Source organism: Nomascus leucogenys, chromosome 15 (assembly GCF_006542625.1).
Source record: "Nomascus leucogenys isolate Asia chromosome 15, Asia_NLE_v1, whole genome shotgun sequence".
Classification (NCBI taxonomy): Eukaryota; Metazoa; Chordata; class Mammalia; order Primates; family Hylobatidae; genus Nomascus; species Nomascus leucogenys.
Window position 1 is genome coordinate 63,870,600 of NC_044395.1, and position 18,347 is coordinate 63,888,946.

At 39.7% G+C, this 18,347-nt stretch overlaps 1 protein-coding gene across 4 annotated transcripts in view; it reads left to right on the forward strand.

Annotated features, from left to right (window-relative positions):
• Positions 1-18,347, forward strand: part of FCHSD2 (FCH and double SH3 domains 2) — a 335,209-nt gene that overhangs the window by 304,866 nt on the left and 11,996 nt on the right. For all 4 annotated transcript variants that reach the window (XM_030829076.1, XM_030829079.1, XM_030829077.1 and 1 more), the window contains one exon: positions 17,276-17,410. In XM_030829076.1, coding sequence (XP_030684936.1) covers positions 17,276-17,410 — 135 coding nt within the window. The remainder of the gene's footprint in view (positions 1-17,275; positions 17,411-18,347) is intronic.

Below are 18,347 nucleotides of genomic sequence, written 5' to 3' on the forward strand. Positions count from 1 at the left end.
TCAGTGATTTGCCTGATATTACATAGCTGGATATATGATGCCTCGCTAGTCAGACTAATGTAATTCCTACTGTCACCTCCCCACCCATTACTCTCTGTCATCCTGTTTATTTCCTCAGTGGTATTTATTACAGTTTGAACTTGCCTTCTTTATTTGTTTTCTTTTGTTTATTGTCGTCTTCCTCTCTAGAATGTAATTGCCATATCTTCCTGGTTCTCTGCTCTGCACAGCAAAGTGCCTGACACATAGTTGGTACTTAAATATTTTTGAAGGAAGGAGTGAATGGCTGGATGGGTGAGTGGGTAGTTGGAATAGTGGCAAACTAAAAGCTAAAACTCTAACCTCCCAACTTCCCACTATCTTCATAGTGCCTCTTTAAATGCTTGTGCTCTTTAGATATCAGGCAGGCTTGCTAGTGAAACTGGCCAAAATTTTTCAACATTCTTGGAAGTTTTGTCAATTTTTTCACATAGCATTCTGATTTTCTAATGAGAATACACTTGCACATTTAAAAAGGATTGTGTGTGGGTCTACATTTTAAGGAAAAACAATCTATCGAAGCTTTATTTTCATTTAACTATTAATGTTAATCCAGCTGGAGGGAAAAAGAAACATCACCCACTTGACTTTGGGGTTATAAGCACTTCCCCAGTTGTTATTAGAACAGAGTTGCTCTGGCCAGGCATGGCGGTTCACACCTGTAATCCCAGCACTTTGGGAGGCCAAGGTAGACAGATCACCTGAGGTCAGGAGTTCGAGACCAGCCTGGCCAACATGGTGAAACGCTGTCTCTACTAGAAATACAAAAATTAGCCAGGCATGGTGGCAGACGCCCATAATCCCAGCTACTCGAGAGGCTGAGACAGAAGAATCGCTTGAACCCGGGAGGCAGAGGTTGCAGAGAGCCGAAATCATGCCATCGCACTCCAGCCTGGGTGACAAGAGTGAAACTCCATCTCAAAAAAAAAAAAAAAAAACAGAACAGAGTTGCTTCATCTCATGGAATATCTCCTATTATTGCACTTTCTAAAAGTCATAATGCTCATCTACTTCAGATTGTTGTAGAGTTTTTGATGACAGCAAATTCCAGGCCCACTTGCTTTGGGCTTCTACAGCAGGACTGTTTCCAACCAATCAAACCCATGATTTTCCTTCAGCTAGCACCTTTTCTAACCAAATCAATTGAGCAGCCACATACCATCTGACTTTGAACTGAGCAGGCACATACCATCTGACTTTGTACTTACTTCCTGGGCAAACTGAAGATGAACAAAACTTGGTCTCCCTCCTCATAGAGTTTACAAGCTAGGAGACCAGACAGACCTTCATAGATCTTAATGATACATGGCAGTGTATGACTGGGCTACTGTGTAGCACACTTGAAATTGCTTACTTCTAACTCATCTGCACACCTTGGAAAAAGTCACTTCTCTTGGGTTTCTGAAAGAAAGATTAAAAGACTCTGAGATTCCCACCCCCCACCCCCACCAACTCCAGAATCTCATGATTCTTTGAAATACTATCAGAAAAGCTCAATATCAGCTAGAAGAATAGGGAAGAAAGTGTGCCCCATGGAGGATATGTCATTTGAGATAGTCCTTGAAGAATTTTAACTGGAGATAAAGAAGGGCTGCTCTCGTGAAGGAAGGGAATGAAGGAGATGTGCCTAGTACAGTAGTAGTAAGCATTGAATAAATGAGTATTTTTGGGACCTGTCCAGAGAAATCACTCCTCTAGAGACATACATATCCTCTGTGAAGGGAGCATTTTGCAATTGCATCCCACGTTTTTCTTCCCCCTAGTCAGTCTTATGGAGCCTGCATCTTTCAACTGAGAGATTACATTTTGTGGAAGATCTAATAATATAAAGGAGAGACATAGGCACAAAATAGCTTAATGAGGACCCATATTTATTTAATCTGCTTTTAAATAACAGCACTGAAATTATTTAGAGGGGGTTGTATCTCTTCATACTGACAGCTAGCTGGCTGACGAACATGAAGCAGAAATACACATTCTAGAGGCTAAATTATTTCTTCCATTACAGGTGCCAACAAAAGCATTCGTCATCTGGAAAACATGATTAATACTACTGTTAGACATTAATAGTGCAACTGAAAAGTGCCTTGTGGAAGATAAATGTTTTAAAAAGACACAGACTACTCCCTTATAGAATAAGGAAGGAACTATACTTAATTGGGTATTAACTCTGCCTTCTGTATCATGCTATAGTACAGAATGTAAGATTGGAAGAAAGGAATCCTAGAGTATAGCAACATTGTTTTTAAAGGTGAACAGTCCACTGACACAGTTACTCAGTTGCAGGTGGCTGGAGCCTGCATGCAGCTTCCCCTGTTAGATTGCTGCCAGCAACCCCATCAGCCTGTGTCAGTCGGCCTCCCTTCTCTTATCGTCCTGCTTCTGTTACTCAAAAGCCGTACCAAGATGACCACCTGACTTTTGATATTACATTAATTCTGCAATAGAAAAAGTTATATAAGCAGATTACCAAAAAATTGGAAAATACAATACAGAAGAAAATGATTAATAGCTCCATCCTTACAATAGCACAGCCAGCAATTTGGTGTATTTCCTTACTCTTCTATTTATTTATTTTTTAATTGACAAAAAATTGTATATATTTATGGTGTACAACATAATGTGTATTTTTGTTTGTTTGGAGACGGTCTCCCTCTATCGCCCAGGCTGGAGTGCAGTGGTGCTGTCGATGGCTCACTGCAGTCTCAACCTTTGGGGCTCAATGGATCCTCCTGCCTCAGCCTCCTGAGTAGCTGGGACTACAGGCTCATGCCCCCATGCCCAGCTAATTTTTGTATTTTTCACCATGTTGCCCAGGCTAGTCTCAAACTCCTAGGATCGAGCAGTCTGCCCACGTTGGCCTCCCAAAGTGCTGGAATTATAGGCATGAGCCACCACACCCAGTCCATATTTTTATTCTTTCTACTCTTTTATTTGTGAGCCACTATGTCCACCCTGTTCTTTTATTTCTTACATTTTCAAACTATAGCCCACAATGTTAACATCACTTCCCTGTTTTCAGCCACTTTCCCCAACTAATGTACAAAGGCAAACTGCTAGTCTGCTCTGTTGTACAGCCTCCCTTAGAGTATGAACATCTGCAGAGTTGCATATAAATAAATTCTGACTTTGGTCATTGTGAGGACCATGCTCAACAATGATGTTGGAGATAAGGGTAAGATAAGGAGTTTCTAAAACTGCTAAGATCGTATGCTTTGGCTGGGTCATACAATAGATATATATTTAACATTTTAAGAAACTGACAAACTGTTTTCCAAAGTGATTATACCATTTTGCAATTACATCAATAGGGTACTAGTGTTTCAGTTGTTCCACAACCCTGTCAATACTTAGTATAGTCAGTCTTTTTAACTTTCGACATTCTAATAGGTGCGATGTTGTAAATCATTGTCATTTTAATTTCCATTTCCCTGATAATGTTGAGCATCTTTTCATATGTTTATTTGCATCTGTACATTTTCTTTGGTGAAGTGTCTGTTCAAATCTTTGTTTATTTTTTATTGGGTTTGTTTTCTTTTTATTGCATTTTAAGAGTTTATACTCTGAATACAAATCCTTTATCAGATATTTGATTTATGCAATTTTCTTCTAGTCTATGGCTTATTTTTTTATTTCCTTAATACCTTTCAAAGAGCACAAATTTTTAATTTTAATGAAGTCCAACCTACCAATTTTTCTTTTATGGATCATATTTTTGGTGTGGTAGCTAAGAAATCTTTGCCTAAAACCAAGGTCATAAAGATTTTCTCCTGGGTTTTCTTCTAGAAGTTTTACAGTTTTAGGTTTTACATTTAAATCTGTAATTCAGCATGAGCTCATCTTTGATTACGGTAAACAGAATAAGTCAGAGTTCTTTGTCCCTTTTTTGAACTTTTTTTTAACTGTCCTATCTCCACTGAATTGCCTTTGCATCATTGTCAAAAATCAGTTATTCAGGCCTGCCACAGTGGCTTATGCCTGTAATCCCAACACATTGGGCTGAGTGGGAGGATCACTTCTGGCCAGGAGTTTGAGACCAGCCTGAACAACATAGTAGACCCTGTCTCTAAAAAAAGAAAAAAAAATTTTTTCGACTAGCCAGGCATTGTGGTACATTCCTGCGGTCCTAGCTACTCAGGAGGCTAAGGCAAGAAGATATCTTGAGCCCAGAAGTTCAAGGTTACAGCAAACTATGATTGTGCTACTGCACTCCAACCTGGGAAACAGAGCAAGTATCTTTAAAAAAAAAAAAAAATCATATATATATGGGTCTGTTTCTTGACATTTTGTTCTGTTCTATTGATCTATTTGTCCAGCTTGATGCCGGTACTACACTGTCTTAATTACTGTAATTTTATAATAAGTCATGACTTCAGGTAGTGTAAGTCCTCCAACTTTCTTCTTTGTCAAAGTTGTTTTGGGTATTCTAGGTCCTTTGCATTTCCATATGAATTTAAAATTGGTTTTCTACCCCAAAAAGCCTATCAGGATTTTTATTAGGATTATGATGACTGTATAGATCAACTAGAAGATAACATTGCCATGTTAACAATATTCAGTTTTCCAATCCATGAACATAATATATTTCACCATTTATTTAGGACTTTAATTTCTCTCAGCAATGTTTTGTAGTTTTCAGTAGATAGATCTTGCACATCCTTTGTCAGACTTATCCCTATTTCATAATTTTGGTGCTATTGTAAATGATTTTTTAAATTTCAATTTCCAGTTGTTCATTGCTAATCTATAAAAATACAGTTGTTGTATATTGATCTTATATCCTGCAATCTTGCTAAACTCACTTATTAGTTCTAGTAGCTTTTTTGTAAATTCCATAGGATTTTCTGTATAACCATGTCACCTGCAAATAAAGACAGTTTTACTTATTCCTTTCCTATTTGGATTCCTTTTTCCTTCTTACTATAAAATTGCTGAATAGAAGTGGTGAGAGTCAACAGAAATCCTTGCCTTGTTCTTGAACTTTTAGGAAGAATGCATTCAGTCTTTCACCATTAAATATGAAGTTAGTAGTAGGGTTTTTGTAGATGTCCTTTATCATGTTAAAGAAGTTTCTTCTGTTTCTATTTTGTTTGCTAATAGAAATGGATGTTGGATCTTGTCAAATGGTTCTTTTTTAGTCTGCTAATATGGTTTAATTGCACTGATGATTTTTCAGATATTAAACCAGCTTCACATTCCTGGTAAACCCCACTTGGGTAATGATAGATTATCTTTTTTTTTTTTTTTTTTTTTTTTTTTTTTTGAGATGGCGTTTCGCTTTTGTTGCCCAGGCTGGAGTGCAATGGCGTGATCTCGGCTCACCGCAACCTCCGCCTCCCAGGTTCAAGCGATTCTTCTGCCTCAGCCTCCCAAGTAGCTGGGATTATAGGCATATGCCACCATGCCTGGCTAATTTTATATTTTTTTAGTAGAGATAGGGTTTCTCTATGTTGGTCAGGTTGGTCTTGAACTCCCGACCTCAGTTGATGCACCCGCCTCAGCCTCCCAGAGTGCTGGGATTACAGGCATGAGCCACCGCGCCTGGCCTATCCTTTCTATATATTGACTGGAACTGGTTTGCTAGGACTCTGATAAGCATGCTTCCATCTCCATTCATTTCCTTGTAGTATTCTTGTCTGGTTTTGTTATAATGCTTGTCTCCAAATGATTTGAAAAGTATCCTCTCCTCTTCAAGTTTCTGGAAGCCTTGTGTAGAATTGCATGGAATTTTGTCTTCCTGAAATGTTTGGTGGAATTTACCAGGGCTGTTATCTGGTCCTGGAGTTTTCTTTTGGAAGTTTTTAAATAACAGACTCCATTTCTTTAGTAGATACAGGGTTATTAAGGTTATTCTTCTTGAGTGAAATCTGGTAAGTTGTCTCTTTTAAGGAATTTGTCCATTCCATCTAAGTTGTCAAATTTATTGGCACAAAGTTGTTAATAATATTCCTTTATCCTTTGATTATCTGGAAAATTAGTAGTGATACCACCTCATTCCTGATACTGGCCATGTCTCCTCTCTTCTGATCATTCTGCTAGAGGTTTATTAATTAGATGGATCTCTATGAAGAATCAGCTTTTGATTTTATTGATTTTTCCCTCTTATTTTTCTCTTTTCTATTTTCTTGATTTCTGCTCAGGATTTTATTATTTCTTTTCTTCTGTCCAATTTGGATTTAATTTTCTCCTTTCTGATTTGTAAGGTAGAAACTGAGGTCATTGATTTGAGAGTTTTCTTCTTTTTGAATATTGGCATTAAGTGCTAAACATTTCCCTGTAAGTATTGCTTTAGGTCCATTGCACAAATTCTGGTATGTAGTGTCGTCATTTTTATCCAGTTCAAAATATTTTCTAATTTACATTTTTTTTTTTTTTTAAACAGAGTCTTGCTCTGTCACTCAGGCTGGAGGGCAGTGACGCAATCTCAGCTGACGGCAACCTCCTCCTCCCAGGTGATTCTTATGCCTCAGCCTCCCAGCACCACCACGCCCAGCTAATTTTTATATTTTTGGTAGAGATGGGGTCTCACTATGTTGCCCACGCTGGTCTTGAACTCCTGAGCTCTAGCAATTCACCCACCTCAGCCTCCCAAAGTGGTAGGATTATAGGAGTGAGCCACTGCACCCAGCCTCTAATTTATGTTTTAATTTCTTCTTTTGACTGACGGGTAATTAAAAGTGTGTTACTGAATTTCCAAATATTTGGAGATTTTTCCAGATAGCTTTTTGTTGTGTATTTCTAGTTTATTTCCATTGTAGTCAAATAACATACTTGAACCCTTTTAAATTTTTTGAGCTTTGTTTTTTAACCCAGTATAAATGTATATCTTGGTAACTGTTACATGTGTTCTTAAAAAAAAAAAGAATGTATATTTTGCTATTGTTAGGGGTTATGTTCTATAAATATCAATTAAGTCAAGTTGGTTATAGTATTGTTCTAGTCTTCTAGACTGGAACGAATCTTTTACCGGTCCATGGCCTGTTAGGAACTGAGCCACACAGCAGGAGGTGAGTGGCCAGAGAGGGGGCATTACTGCTTGAGCTCTGCCTCCTGTCAGAGCAGCAGCAGCATTAGATTCTCAGAGAAGCATAAACCCTATTGTGAACTTCACATGTAAGGGATCTAGGTTGGACCCTCCTTATGAGAATCTAATACCTGATGATCTGAGATGGAACAGTTTCATCCTGAAACCTTCCCTCATGGTGCCCCAAGGCTCCAGTCCATGGAAAAATTGTCTTCCATGAAACTGGTTCCTGGTGCCTAAAAGACTGGGGACAGCTGTTCTGTATCCTTACTAATCTTAATACTCTACTGGGTGCCCTGTGCCTTATGAGGTTTTTACTCATTTAGGAGGGAGCAGGAGTTATTCTCAGACCTGTGTGAGTTCTGAGGATTATTTTTCCTAATCCTTTTTAGTGCTTCTAGCCCTAGCTTTGGGTAATTTCTTCACATACATGTACTGACCAATACTCAGCCAAAGTCTTGAGGAAGACCCTCTGCAGATTTCCTAAGTTCTGCGCATCTCTCTTTTCTTCATTACAGTCCCCTTATCTGTGGGGTATATATTTCAAGACCTCCAGTGCATGCCTGAAGTCGCAGATAATACCGAACCCTATGTATACTGTGTTTTTCCCTATACATACATATCTATCATAAAGTTAATTTATATATGAGGCACAGTAAGAGATTAACAACACTAACTAGTAATAAAATAGAATACTATAACAATAGGCCAGCAGCACTACTCTGGTGCTTTGGGGCCAGTATTAAGTAAAATAAGGGCTACTTGAACACAAGCACTGTGATATGGTGACAGTCAATCGGGATAACCGCGTTGGCCACTAAATGACTAATGGGCAAGTAGCTTACATAGCTTGCATATACTCGACAAAGGGGTGATTCACATCTGGGGAGACAGAGTGAAACACTAAAATTTCATCAGGCTACTCAGAATGGCACACAATTTAAAACTTATGAATTGTTTATTTCTCGAACTTTCCACTTTTTTCAGATCATGGTTGACTGGGTAACTGGCACCATAGAAAGCCAAACCACGCATAAGGGGAGACTGTTGTACTCCACATCCTGAGCTCTCTCCACTTTGGCTTTACTAAATTCCCAGTTTCATCTCCTCTGTTCAGGGAGATCAACATCATGTGCCTGGGTTTCTTCTCCCTATGTCATAGCCTAGAAACTTTCTTCATACAGTATGTTGTAGGAGTTGTTTGTTTCCCATCCCCCAGTGATCACTGTCCTTCATGAGTGATGCCCAGTGTCTTGAAAACTGTTCTTTCATATATTTTGAACAGTTTTTCAGTTGTTTCTGACAGGATGTTAAATCTGATCCCTGATACTCCGTCTTTCCTGGAAGCACAAATCAATTTTCCTGATATTTTTAGCATCATCTTGTTCTTAACTTTTATTTTAGGTTCAGGGATATAATTGCAGGTTTGTTACATAGGTAAACTTGTGTCATGGGGGGTCGTACAGATTATTTCATCACCCAGGTGTTAAGCCTCATACCCATTAGTTATTTTTCCTGATCCTCTCCCTCCTTCCACCCTCCACCCTCTGAAAGGCCCCAGTGTCTATTGATCCCCTCTATGTGTCCATGTTCTAATCATTTAGCTTCCACTTACAAGTGAGAATATGCGATATTTGGTTTTCTGTTCCTGTGTTAGTTTGCTAAGGATAATGGCCTCCAGCTCCATCCATGCCCCTCCAAAGGACATGATCTCATTCTTCTTTATGGCTGCGTAGTATTCCATGGTGTATATGTACCACATTTTCTTTATCCAGTCTACCATTGATGGGCATTTAGGTTGATTTCATGTCTTTGCTATTGTGAATAGTGCTGCAATGAACATCCGTGTGCATGTGTCTTTATAATAGAATGATTTATATTCCTTTGGTTAACATCATCTTTGATAACTTACTCATGTTGTATTTGGAGTAATGTCCACTGTGATTACTTCTCTGTCCAATGGAGTTGAGAGGTTCTATTAGTAAATATTGAGGAGCTGTCTTCCTCTGTATTAGGTATTACTAGATTCTTTATCTGGATTCTCCCTTCCTTGTAAAAACAAAAGCTAATGTTTTATTAAGTACCTCCTATGCACCAAACATGTGTTAGGGGTTTTAAATATTTTACTTCATTTCATCTTTATGCTAACCCTGTGAAGAAGTAATTGTTTTCATTAGAGAGACGAGGCCATTGAAATTGAGGAGTTAAATAATTTGCCCAAGGTCACACAACAAGTAAATGACATAGTCAGCATTCAAACCCAAGTTGGCCAGACCCCAAGACCCTGCTTTCTACCTCATGATTGTGCCACGAAGCTGAGCCCCTCAGAGGTTTTTTTAATGAGTACAAGAAGATGGCTCCCAAAACCAACTCAAAAAGATCATCTTGCCTGCCTCTGCAATAAGAGTAAGCATTTTGGCCAGGCACGGTGGCTCACGCCTGTAATCCAAGCAGTTTGGAAGGCTGAGGCAGTTGGATCATCTGAGGTCAGGAGTTCGAGACCAGCCTGACCAACATAGTGAAACCCTGTCTATACTAAAAAAAAAAAAAAAATTAGCTGGGCGTGGTGGCACACACCTGTAGTCCCAGCTACTCGGGAGGCTGAGGCAGAAGAATCGCTTGAACCCAAGAGGCAGAAGTTGCAATGAGCCGAGATCACACCATTGCACTCCAGCCTGGGCAACAAGAGTGAAACTCCATCTCAAAAAAAAAAGAGTAAGCATTTTACAACATCTAAGAAAGGATAAACGTTAGTATGGCTAGAAAGAATAGTTTTGATTGAAGTTTTTCAAGTGACAGGAAGAAAAGGGGATGAGAGAGCAGTCCTTAAGAAACATTGAGGAAGCATGTGATTTTAGAAATGCTGGTTCAAGAAAACAGTGTAACAGTTCAGTTAAGAGTGGAAGAGGAAAAAGGAAGAAATTATTCTGTGATGACATGCTTTGGAAAGCAGCTAGAGCAATGCAGAAGCATATGACAGTGACCCCTATTGCTGGCACTGCAGCCTTCTTATTGCCTTCCATGGGAATCCAAAAATCAACTCCAAATAAAGGAGGAAAAAAGGAATGTTTAGTATCAACCAGTTTGCCAAGATAAAATGTTTTGGATTCATTCCCAGTGTCAAAGCACAGTACATGTATATTTTTGGAAACTTGTTCTACCCACATTTTTATAAATGTATGGGTGTTTTGTTTTGATTTTTGCAATACCCACTGTTTTTTTTAAATGCCTGTAACCTTTCCTAGAACATGAAGGCAATGTCTTCTAAGTATATATAATATGTTTGAAGTTAATTTTATGGCAATTTCTAGCATGATTCTTTTATGTGGCACAATGCCCTGTTGGAAAACAATAGAATTGTAAGTCTGTGATTCTGAATATTTTGCTTCTAACTATTGAGTGGCAAAGACTCAATATGATGTGAGACTGTTTTGCCACCGACCTGACTGATGATAGATGAATAATTTGTAAGAGATAGCACAAGATTTCCTCACTCAGCTGTGGAGAATTTTCAATGAAGTTATCAATGAGAATATTTCAGCAGCTTTGAAATGGTGGCAATAAATATGTCAGGAAAAAGGTATAATTTATTATTCTGGAACTCTCCACAATTCTGTAGAATTTTTTCCCTTTTATTTTTATTTGACACATAATATTTATGGGATACAGAAGGACATTTTGATACATGTATACAGTGCTATAGAATTTTATTAGGGAAACAGTGGTTAAGAGGAGAGTCAGTTTTAAAACTTCAGTGATAATTACTCAAGAGAAAGCCCTTTAATTCATGAAAAAGTAGAACTTGACAGCTAGGCAGCCTGTACTTTTGGACTTGTCATATCCCGGGAAGTCTTCCCTGACTCCTCTCCAGTGGCCTCTTCCGCATTCCCAGGGCCATGCACTTGACCTCTCCTTTTAGTATCCTTCACTCTAGATTGTGAACCACTGGAAGGAGACACTGTGTCCTTCGTTTTCTATCCATCAAAGAGGCTAGCATAGTTTTCTACATAACAGTAGTTATTTGATACTTTAATTAATTAATGGCTCTCCTATGAAGGCCAATCCTGCCTGTCCATTCTTTATAACCTTAAGTGTGTAAACATTGGTGCTTTTGTATGTTTGAATATGGGAAAAAGCAGCCAAATAAGTGCTTGTGTGTAGCAAGCAAGAAACAAATATTTGAGGCTGTTTGTCTCTTCTTTATTAGGTTTTTAATTTAAAAAGTAAAACATGCATATTCTAATAGTTCAAAGAGTATAGATGTATATAAAAAGCAAGTCAGTCATTTCATCTATTCTGCAGTCTTTATTCTTCTCATTCTGCCTTCCCCTGTCAGATATGTATGCTCATATAAATATTATTTATATTCAGTATATCACGGACAGTGCTCTAGGTAAGTGCCTGTGGATCTAACTCATTTTTTACTCAATGCCCTTTCAATGAATAAATGCATTTTAGCTATGATGGGTAATATACCTTGAAACTGGGTTAAAAAATTATTTTCCTTGTGTTACATTTCAGAAAGGAGTGTGCTTTTCATGTTTGTTCATGTGTATGGTAAAATATACAAATTTACCATTTTAAGTGTAAGTTTAGTGGCATTAAGTACATTCACATCGTTGTAGAACCATCCCCACCATCCATCCATCTCCAGAGCTCTTTTTTTTTTTTTTTTTTTTGAGACAGAGTCTCACTCTGTCGCCCAGGCTGGAGTACAGTGGCATGATCTTGGCTCACTGCAACCTCCACCTCCCAGGTTCAAGTGATTCTCCTGCCTCAGCCTCCTGAGCAGCTAGGATTACAGGCACCTGCCACCATACCCAGCAAATTTTTGGTCTTTTTTTTTTTTTTTTTGAGATGGAGTTTTGCTCTTGTTGCCCAGGCAAGCTGGAGTACAATGGCACGATCTCAGCTCACCGCAACCTCCGCCTCCCAGGTTCAAGTGATTCTCCTGCCTCAGCCTCCTGAGTAGCTGGGGTTATAGGCATGCGCCACCACACCTGGCTAATTTTGTATTTTTAGTAGAGACAGGGTTTCTCCATGTTGGTCAGACTGGTCTCGAACTCCCGACCTCAGGTGAACTGCCTGCCTTGGCCTCCCAAAGTGCAAGGATTACAGGTGTGAGCCACCGCACCTGGCCTAATATTTTGTATTTTTAGTAGAGATAGGGTTTCACCATGTTGGCCAGGCTGGTCTCGAACTCCTGACCTTATGTGATCTGCCTGCCTCGGCCTCCCAAAGTGCTGGGATTACAGGCATGAACCACTGTGCCTGGCCCACTTCCAGGATTCTTTTCATCTAGCAAAAGTAAAACTCTCTGCCCATTAAGCAATAACTCCCCATCATGCAGCCTCTGACAATCACCATTCTGCTTTCTGTCTCTATGAATTTGACTACTCTACATGCCTCATATAAGTAGAATCAGAGTATTTTATCTTTTTGTGACTGGCTTATTCCACTTAGCGTAATGGCCTCAAAGATCACCCATGTCGTATGTAGCATGTGTCAAAATTTCCCTCCTTTTTAAGACTGAATAAACTGGGCATGGTGGCATGTGCCTGTAGTCCCAGCTACTTGGGGGACTGAAGTAGGAAGATCCCTTGCATCCAGGAGTTCAAAGCTGCAATGAGCTATGATCGCACCATTGCACTCCAGCTTGGGCGGCAGAGTGAGACCCTGTCTCTAACCAGATAGATAGATAGATAGACAGACAGACAATAATATTCTATTATATGTATGTGTACCACATTTTTATTTGGTTTGTGTTATATACATACATTTTACTTATCCATTCATCTCTCAATGGACATTTGAGTTGCTTCTACCTTTTGTGAATAATGTGGCTGTGAACATTGGTTTACAAATATCTGTTCAAGTCTGTGCTTTCAGTTCTTTTGGGTATATACCCAAAATGGCGTTGCTGAATTATGTGGCAATTCTGTGTTTAACTTATTGAAGAAACATGTTACTGTTTTTCCATAGCAGCTGTACCATTTTACATTCCTACCAGCAGTGTATAAAAGTTCCAATTTTTCCACATCCTTGTCAACACTTGTTATTTTCTGGGTTTTTTTAAATATATATAATAGCATCCTAATGGGTGTGAAATGGTATCTCATTGTGGTTTTTATTTCCATTTCCCTAATCGTTAGTGATGTTGAGCATATTTTCATGTGGTTATTGGCTATTTATATAAATTATTTGGAAAGATATCTCTTCAAACCTTTTGCCCATTTTTAATTGGATTATTTGTTGGCAGTGGTCAGTTTTAGGGATTCTTTACATATTCTGGATATTAGTCCCTTTTAAGATATATAACTTGCAAATACCTTATCCCATTCTGTGGGTTGCCATTTCACTCTATTGTTCTTTGATGCATACATATTTTTTATTTTGATAAGGTTCAATTTATCTGTTTTTTTCTTTTGTTGCCTATGCTTTTGGTATCATATTTTAAAAACTCATTGAGGTGGGGGGATTGCCTGAGCTCAGGAGTTTGAGACCAGCCTGGGCAACACGGTAAAACCCCATCTCTACTAAAATACAAAAGATTAGCCAGGTGTGGTGGCATGCACCTGTAGTCCCAGCTACTTGGGAGGCTGAGGCAGGAGAATTGCTTGAACCTGGCAGGCGGAGGTTGCAGTGAGTCAAGGTCGTGCCACTACACTCCAGTCTGGGCAACAGAGCGAGACTCTGTCTCCAAAAAAATCATTGCCAAATCCAATGTCATAAAATGTTTCCCCTATGTTTTCTTTTAAAGTTTCATAGATTTAGGTCTTTGATCCATTTAATTTTTTCTGTGTATCGTATAAGGTGAGATTTCAACCTCATTCTTTTGCATATGGGTATCCAATTTTTCCAGCAACATTTGTTGAACAACTGTCCTTTCCTCCACTGAGTGGTCTTGGCATCCTTGTTGAAAATCATTTAATCATGTATGTGAAGGTTTATTTCTGGGCTTTCTAGTCTCGAACTCAATTTTTAAAAAACTTTTAAGTGCAAGAGTACATGTGCAGGTTTGTTATATAGGTAAACTCGTGTCATGGGGGTTTGTTTTACAAATTGTTTCACTACCCAGGTACTAAGTCTAGTACCCAATAGTTATTTTTTCTAGTCCTCTCCCTCCTCCCACCTTCTGCCTTCAAGTAGGCCCCAGTGTCTGTTGTTCCCCTCTTTGTGTCCATGAGTGCTCATCATTTAGCTCCCACTTATTAGTGAGAACATGCAGTATTTGGTTTTCTGTCCCTGTATTAGTTTGTTAAGGATAATGGCCTCCAGTTCCATCCATGTTCCTGCAGAAGACATCATTCTTTTTTGTGGCTGCCTAGTATTTCATGGTATATATGTACCACATTTTCTTTATTCAACTTGTCATTGATGAGTATTTAGGTTGATTCCATGTCTTCGCTAGTATAAATAGTGTTGCAATGAATATACACGTGCATGTGTGCATGTGTCTTTTTTTTTTTTTTTTAAGATAATCTTGCTGTGTTGCCCAGGCTGCAATGCACTGGCACAATCTTGACTCACTGCAACCTTCGCCTCCCAAGTTCAAGCAATTCTCGTGCCTCAGCCTCCTGAATAGCTGGGATTACAGGCACACACCACCACGCCTGGCTAATTTTTGTATTTTTAGTAGAGACAGGATTTCGCCATTTTGGCACCACCCACTTTAGCCTCCCAAAGTGCTGGGATTACAGGCATGAGCCACCACTCCTGCCCATGTGTCTTTATAGTAGAATGATTTATGTACCTTTGGGTATATGCCCAGTAATGGGATTGCTGGGTTGAATGGTAGTTCTGTTTTTAGCTCTTTGAGAAATTGCCACACTGCTTCCCACAGTGGCTGAACTAATTTACACTCCCACCAGCAGTGTATAAGCATTCCTTTTTTCCATAACCTCACCAGCATCTGTTATTTTTTGACTTTTTAAATAATAGCCATTCTCAGCCAGGCATGATGCCTCACTCCTATAATCTTAGCACTTTGGGAGGCCAAGGCGGGAGGATCACTTGAACCCAGGAGTTCAAGACCAGCCTAAGCAACGTGGTGAAACCCCTTATCTACCAAAAAAAAACAAAAACAAAAATTAGCCAGGCGTGGTGCTGCACACCTGTAGTCCCATCTATTCGGGAGGCTGAGGCAGGAAGATTGCTTGAGTCCAGGAGGTCGACACTGCAATGAATCGTGACTGTGTCACTGCATTCCAGCCTGGATAACACAGCAAGACCCTATCTCAAAAAAAAAAGCCACTCTGACTGATGTGAGATGGTAGCTCACTGTGGTTTTGATTTGCATTTCTTTAGTGATATTGAGTGTTTTTTCACATACTTGGCAAACTTTATTTTTTTCTTGTTTTGTTTTCTATTTTTTGTTTTGTTTTTAGACAGAGTCTTGCTCTGTCACCAGGCCAGAGTGCAGTCACTGCAACCTCTGCCTCCCAGGTTCAAGCAATTCTCCTTCCTCAGCCTCCCAAGTAGCTGGGACTACAGGCGCATGCCACCATGCTGGGCTAATTTTTTTTGTAGTTGTTAATAGAGATGGGGTTTCACCGTGTTAGCCAGGATGGTCTCGATCTCCTGACCTTGTGATCCGCCCCCCCCTCGGCCTCCCAAAATGCTGGGATTACAGGAATGAGCCACCTTACCCGGCCGGCGACCTTTATTTTTAATGAGTGTTATTAATCTATAATATGGATACATCAGAGTGCATTCAAACATTCCCCTGTTGATGGACATATGGATTGTGTCCAGGTGTTTGTCACTACAGGCAGTGTTGCAGTAAACATCTTAAAATACATAGTCTTACACCTTGGTGCTTTTATTTCCCCATGATGTATTCGTAAAAATGGAATTGCTAGATCAATGGTATGTTTAGTTTTTAATTTCAGTGGACAGGTTGTTTTTTCAAAAGGATGTATGAATTCACATTTCTACCAGCCACAGATGAAATCCTGTTCTCCACATCCTTGGTAGCACTTAGCAACCTTTTTTTTTTTTTGAGACAGAGTCACGCTGTGTCACCCCAGCTGTAGTGCAGTGGTGCAATCTTTCTTGGCTCACTTAGTCTCTACCTCCTGGGTTTAAGCAATTGTCTTGCCTCAGTCCTTCCCAGTAGCTGGGATTTCAGGCATGCACCACACGCCTGGCTATATTTTTTTTCTATTTTTAGTAGAGATGGGGTTAGGTTTCACCATGTTGGCCAGGCTGGTCTCAAACTCCTGACCTCAAGTGATCCACCTACCTTGGCCTCCCAAAGTGCTTGGATTACAGGCGTGAGCCACCACACCTGGCCTGAAACCTTTTTAATGTTCACTAACAGGATCAGTTAAAATTTAGAGGCCCTTGTCAGTCAGTACTTAACAGTGAAAAGTGAAAGGATACTGATATTTCTTACATATTTGACAGAAACTTCCTTCTTGATTTAAAAAAAATCTCTGTCCTGGCCAGGCGCGGTGGCTCACACCTGTAATCCCAGCACTTTGGGAGGCTGAGGTAGGCGGATCACGAGGTCAGGAGATTGAGACCATTGTGGCTAACACAGTGAAACCCCGTCTCTACTAAAAATACAAGAAATTAGCCGGGCGTGGTGGCGGGCACCTGTAGTCCCAGCTACTTTGGAGGCTGAGGAGGCAGAGTTTGCAGTGAGCCGGGATCACGCCACTACACTCTAGCCTGGGCAACAGAGTGAGACTCCGTCTCAAAAATACAATAAAAAAAAATCTCTGTCCTAGGCCTGGTGCGGTGGCTCACACCTGTAACAATACCAGCACTTTGGGAAGCCGAAGTGAGTGGATCACTTGAGGCCAGGAGTTCAAGACCAGCCTGGCCAACATGGTGAAACCCCATCTCTACTAAAAATACAAAACAATTAGCCAGGTGTGGTGGTGGGTGCCTGTAATCCCAGCTATTTGGGAGACTGAGGCACGAGAATTGCTTGAATCTGGGAGGCGGGGGTTGCAGTGAGCCAAGATCACGCCATTGCAGTCCAGCCGGGGTGACAAGAGTAAAATTCCATCTAAAAAAAAAAAAAAAAAAAAAAAACTCTGTTCTTTCGTAACATGAAAAATGTAAGTGCGAAAGATAGTCATTTCTATGCAGAGTTAAAAGGCAAATTAACATTTTGAAACAATCAGGTTTTAAGTGTTTTTCCGGCTTTCAACCATTTTCCTGAAGTAAGGAAACTAGCCAATGGTTTCTAATTTTTCTTAGCTTAATGCAGATACCGAAAGAGAAGAAGGAGAAGAGTTTGAAGATAACATGGATGTTTTCGATGACAGCAGTTCCAGCCCTTCTGGCACCTTAAGAAATTATCCACTCACCTGCAAAGTTGTTTATTCCTACAAGGTTTGTATTTCTCCAACATACTGTTATTAAATTCTGATTAACTCTGAAGATACACATGACTGTATCCATCCAGTCTCTCAAGCTTCACTTAGCATAAAATTGTTATTAGGTTAATATTGGGGCAACATAACAGAATGGTGATGAGTTTAGGCTCTGACTTGACGTCTTTCACTTGCTACTCCGTCTGCCTATAACTCTTTTTTTCCCCAAATCTCAGTTGGTTGTCCCCTGCTCCTCAATGAATCTCAGCTCAAATAGTTCCTTCTTAAGGTAACCACCTAAATAAATAACCAACTCCTCGGTCACTACTTGTTATCCCATTGCCTCTTTTATTTATTATATAGCACTTCTGCCCAGCCAAACTTAATCTTATTTATTTTCATATTTCTTTGATGCTCCACTAAAGGTCCATGAAGGCAGAAATTTTGTCTGTGTATGTGTACCTTGTCTGTGTATCTTCAGCCCCGAGGACGATGTCCAGCCATAGTGGGTCATCAGTAAATAATTGTGGGATGAATACATGAATGTTGGAAGGGAGGCATGAATACATGAATCTTCTCTTGCCCCGTTCTGGTGGAGGCATGTGCGAGAAGGGGCAATGCGGAAAGCTATCAGAAGGGAAGGTCCTGGAGAGAGAATCCATCTGTCATGCACCAGACAGATTCACTCCCCCGCCACATCCCCGTGTAGCCAAAAGGTGGCAGTGTTTGGTAACCTCAATATCAGTGATTCCCAGACTTGTTTTGAGTTTAACATCCTTTCATTTTATATTTAAATTCATAATACTTCCTGTTCATTGAAAGTGTTAGCATTTTTTCCAATGTAAATCATTTTGATAATCTTTTGAAAATTTAAAATCATCTTCTCAGATACTTGGAAAGGTATTACAGGGTATTATAAAACTAGCATTGGAATTGTTTCCTGATACCACCTCCCA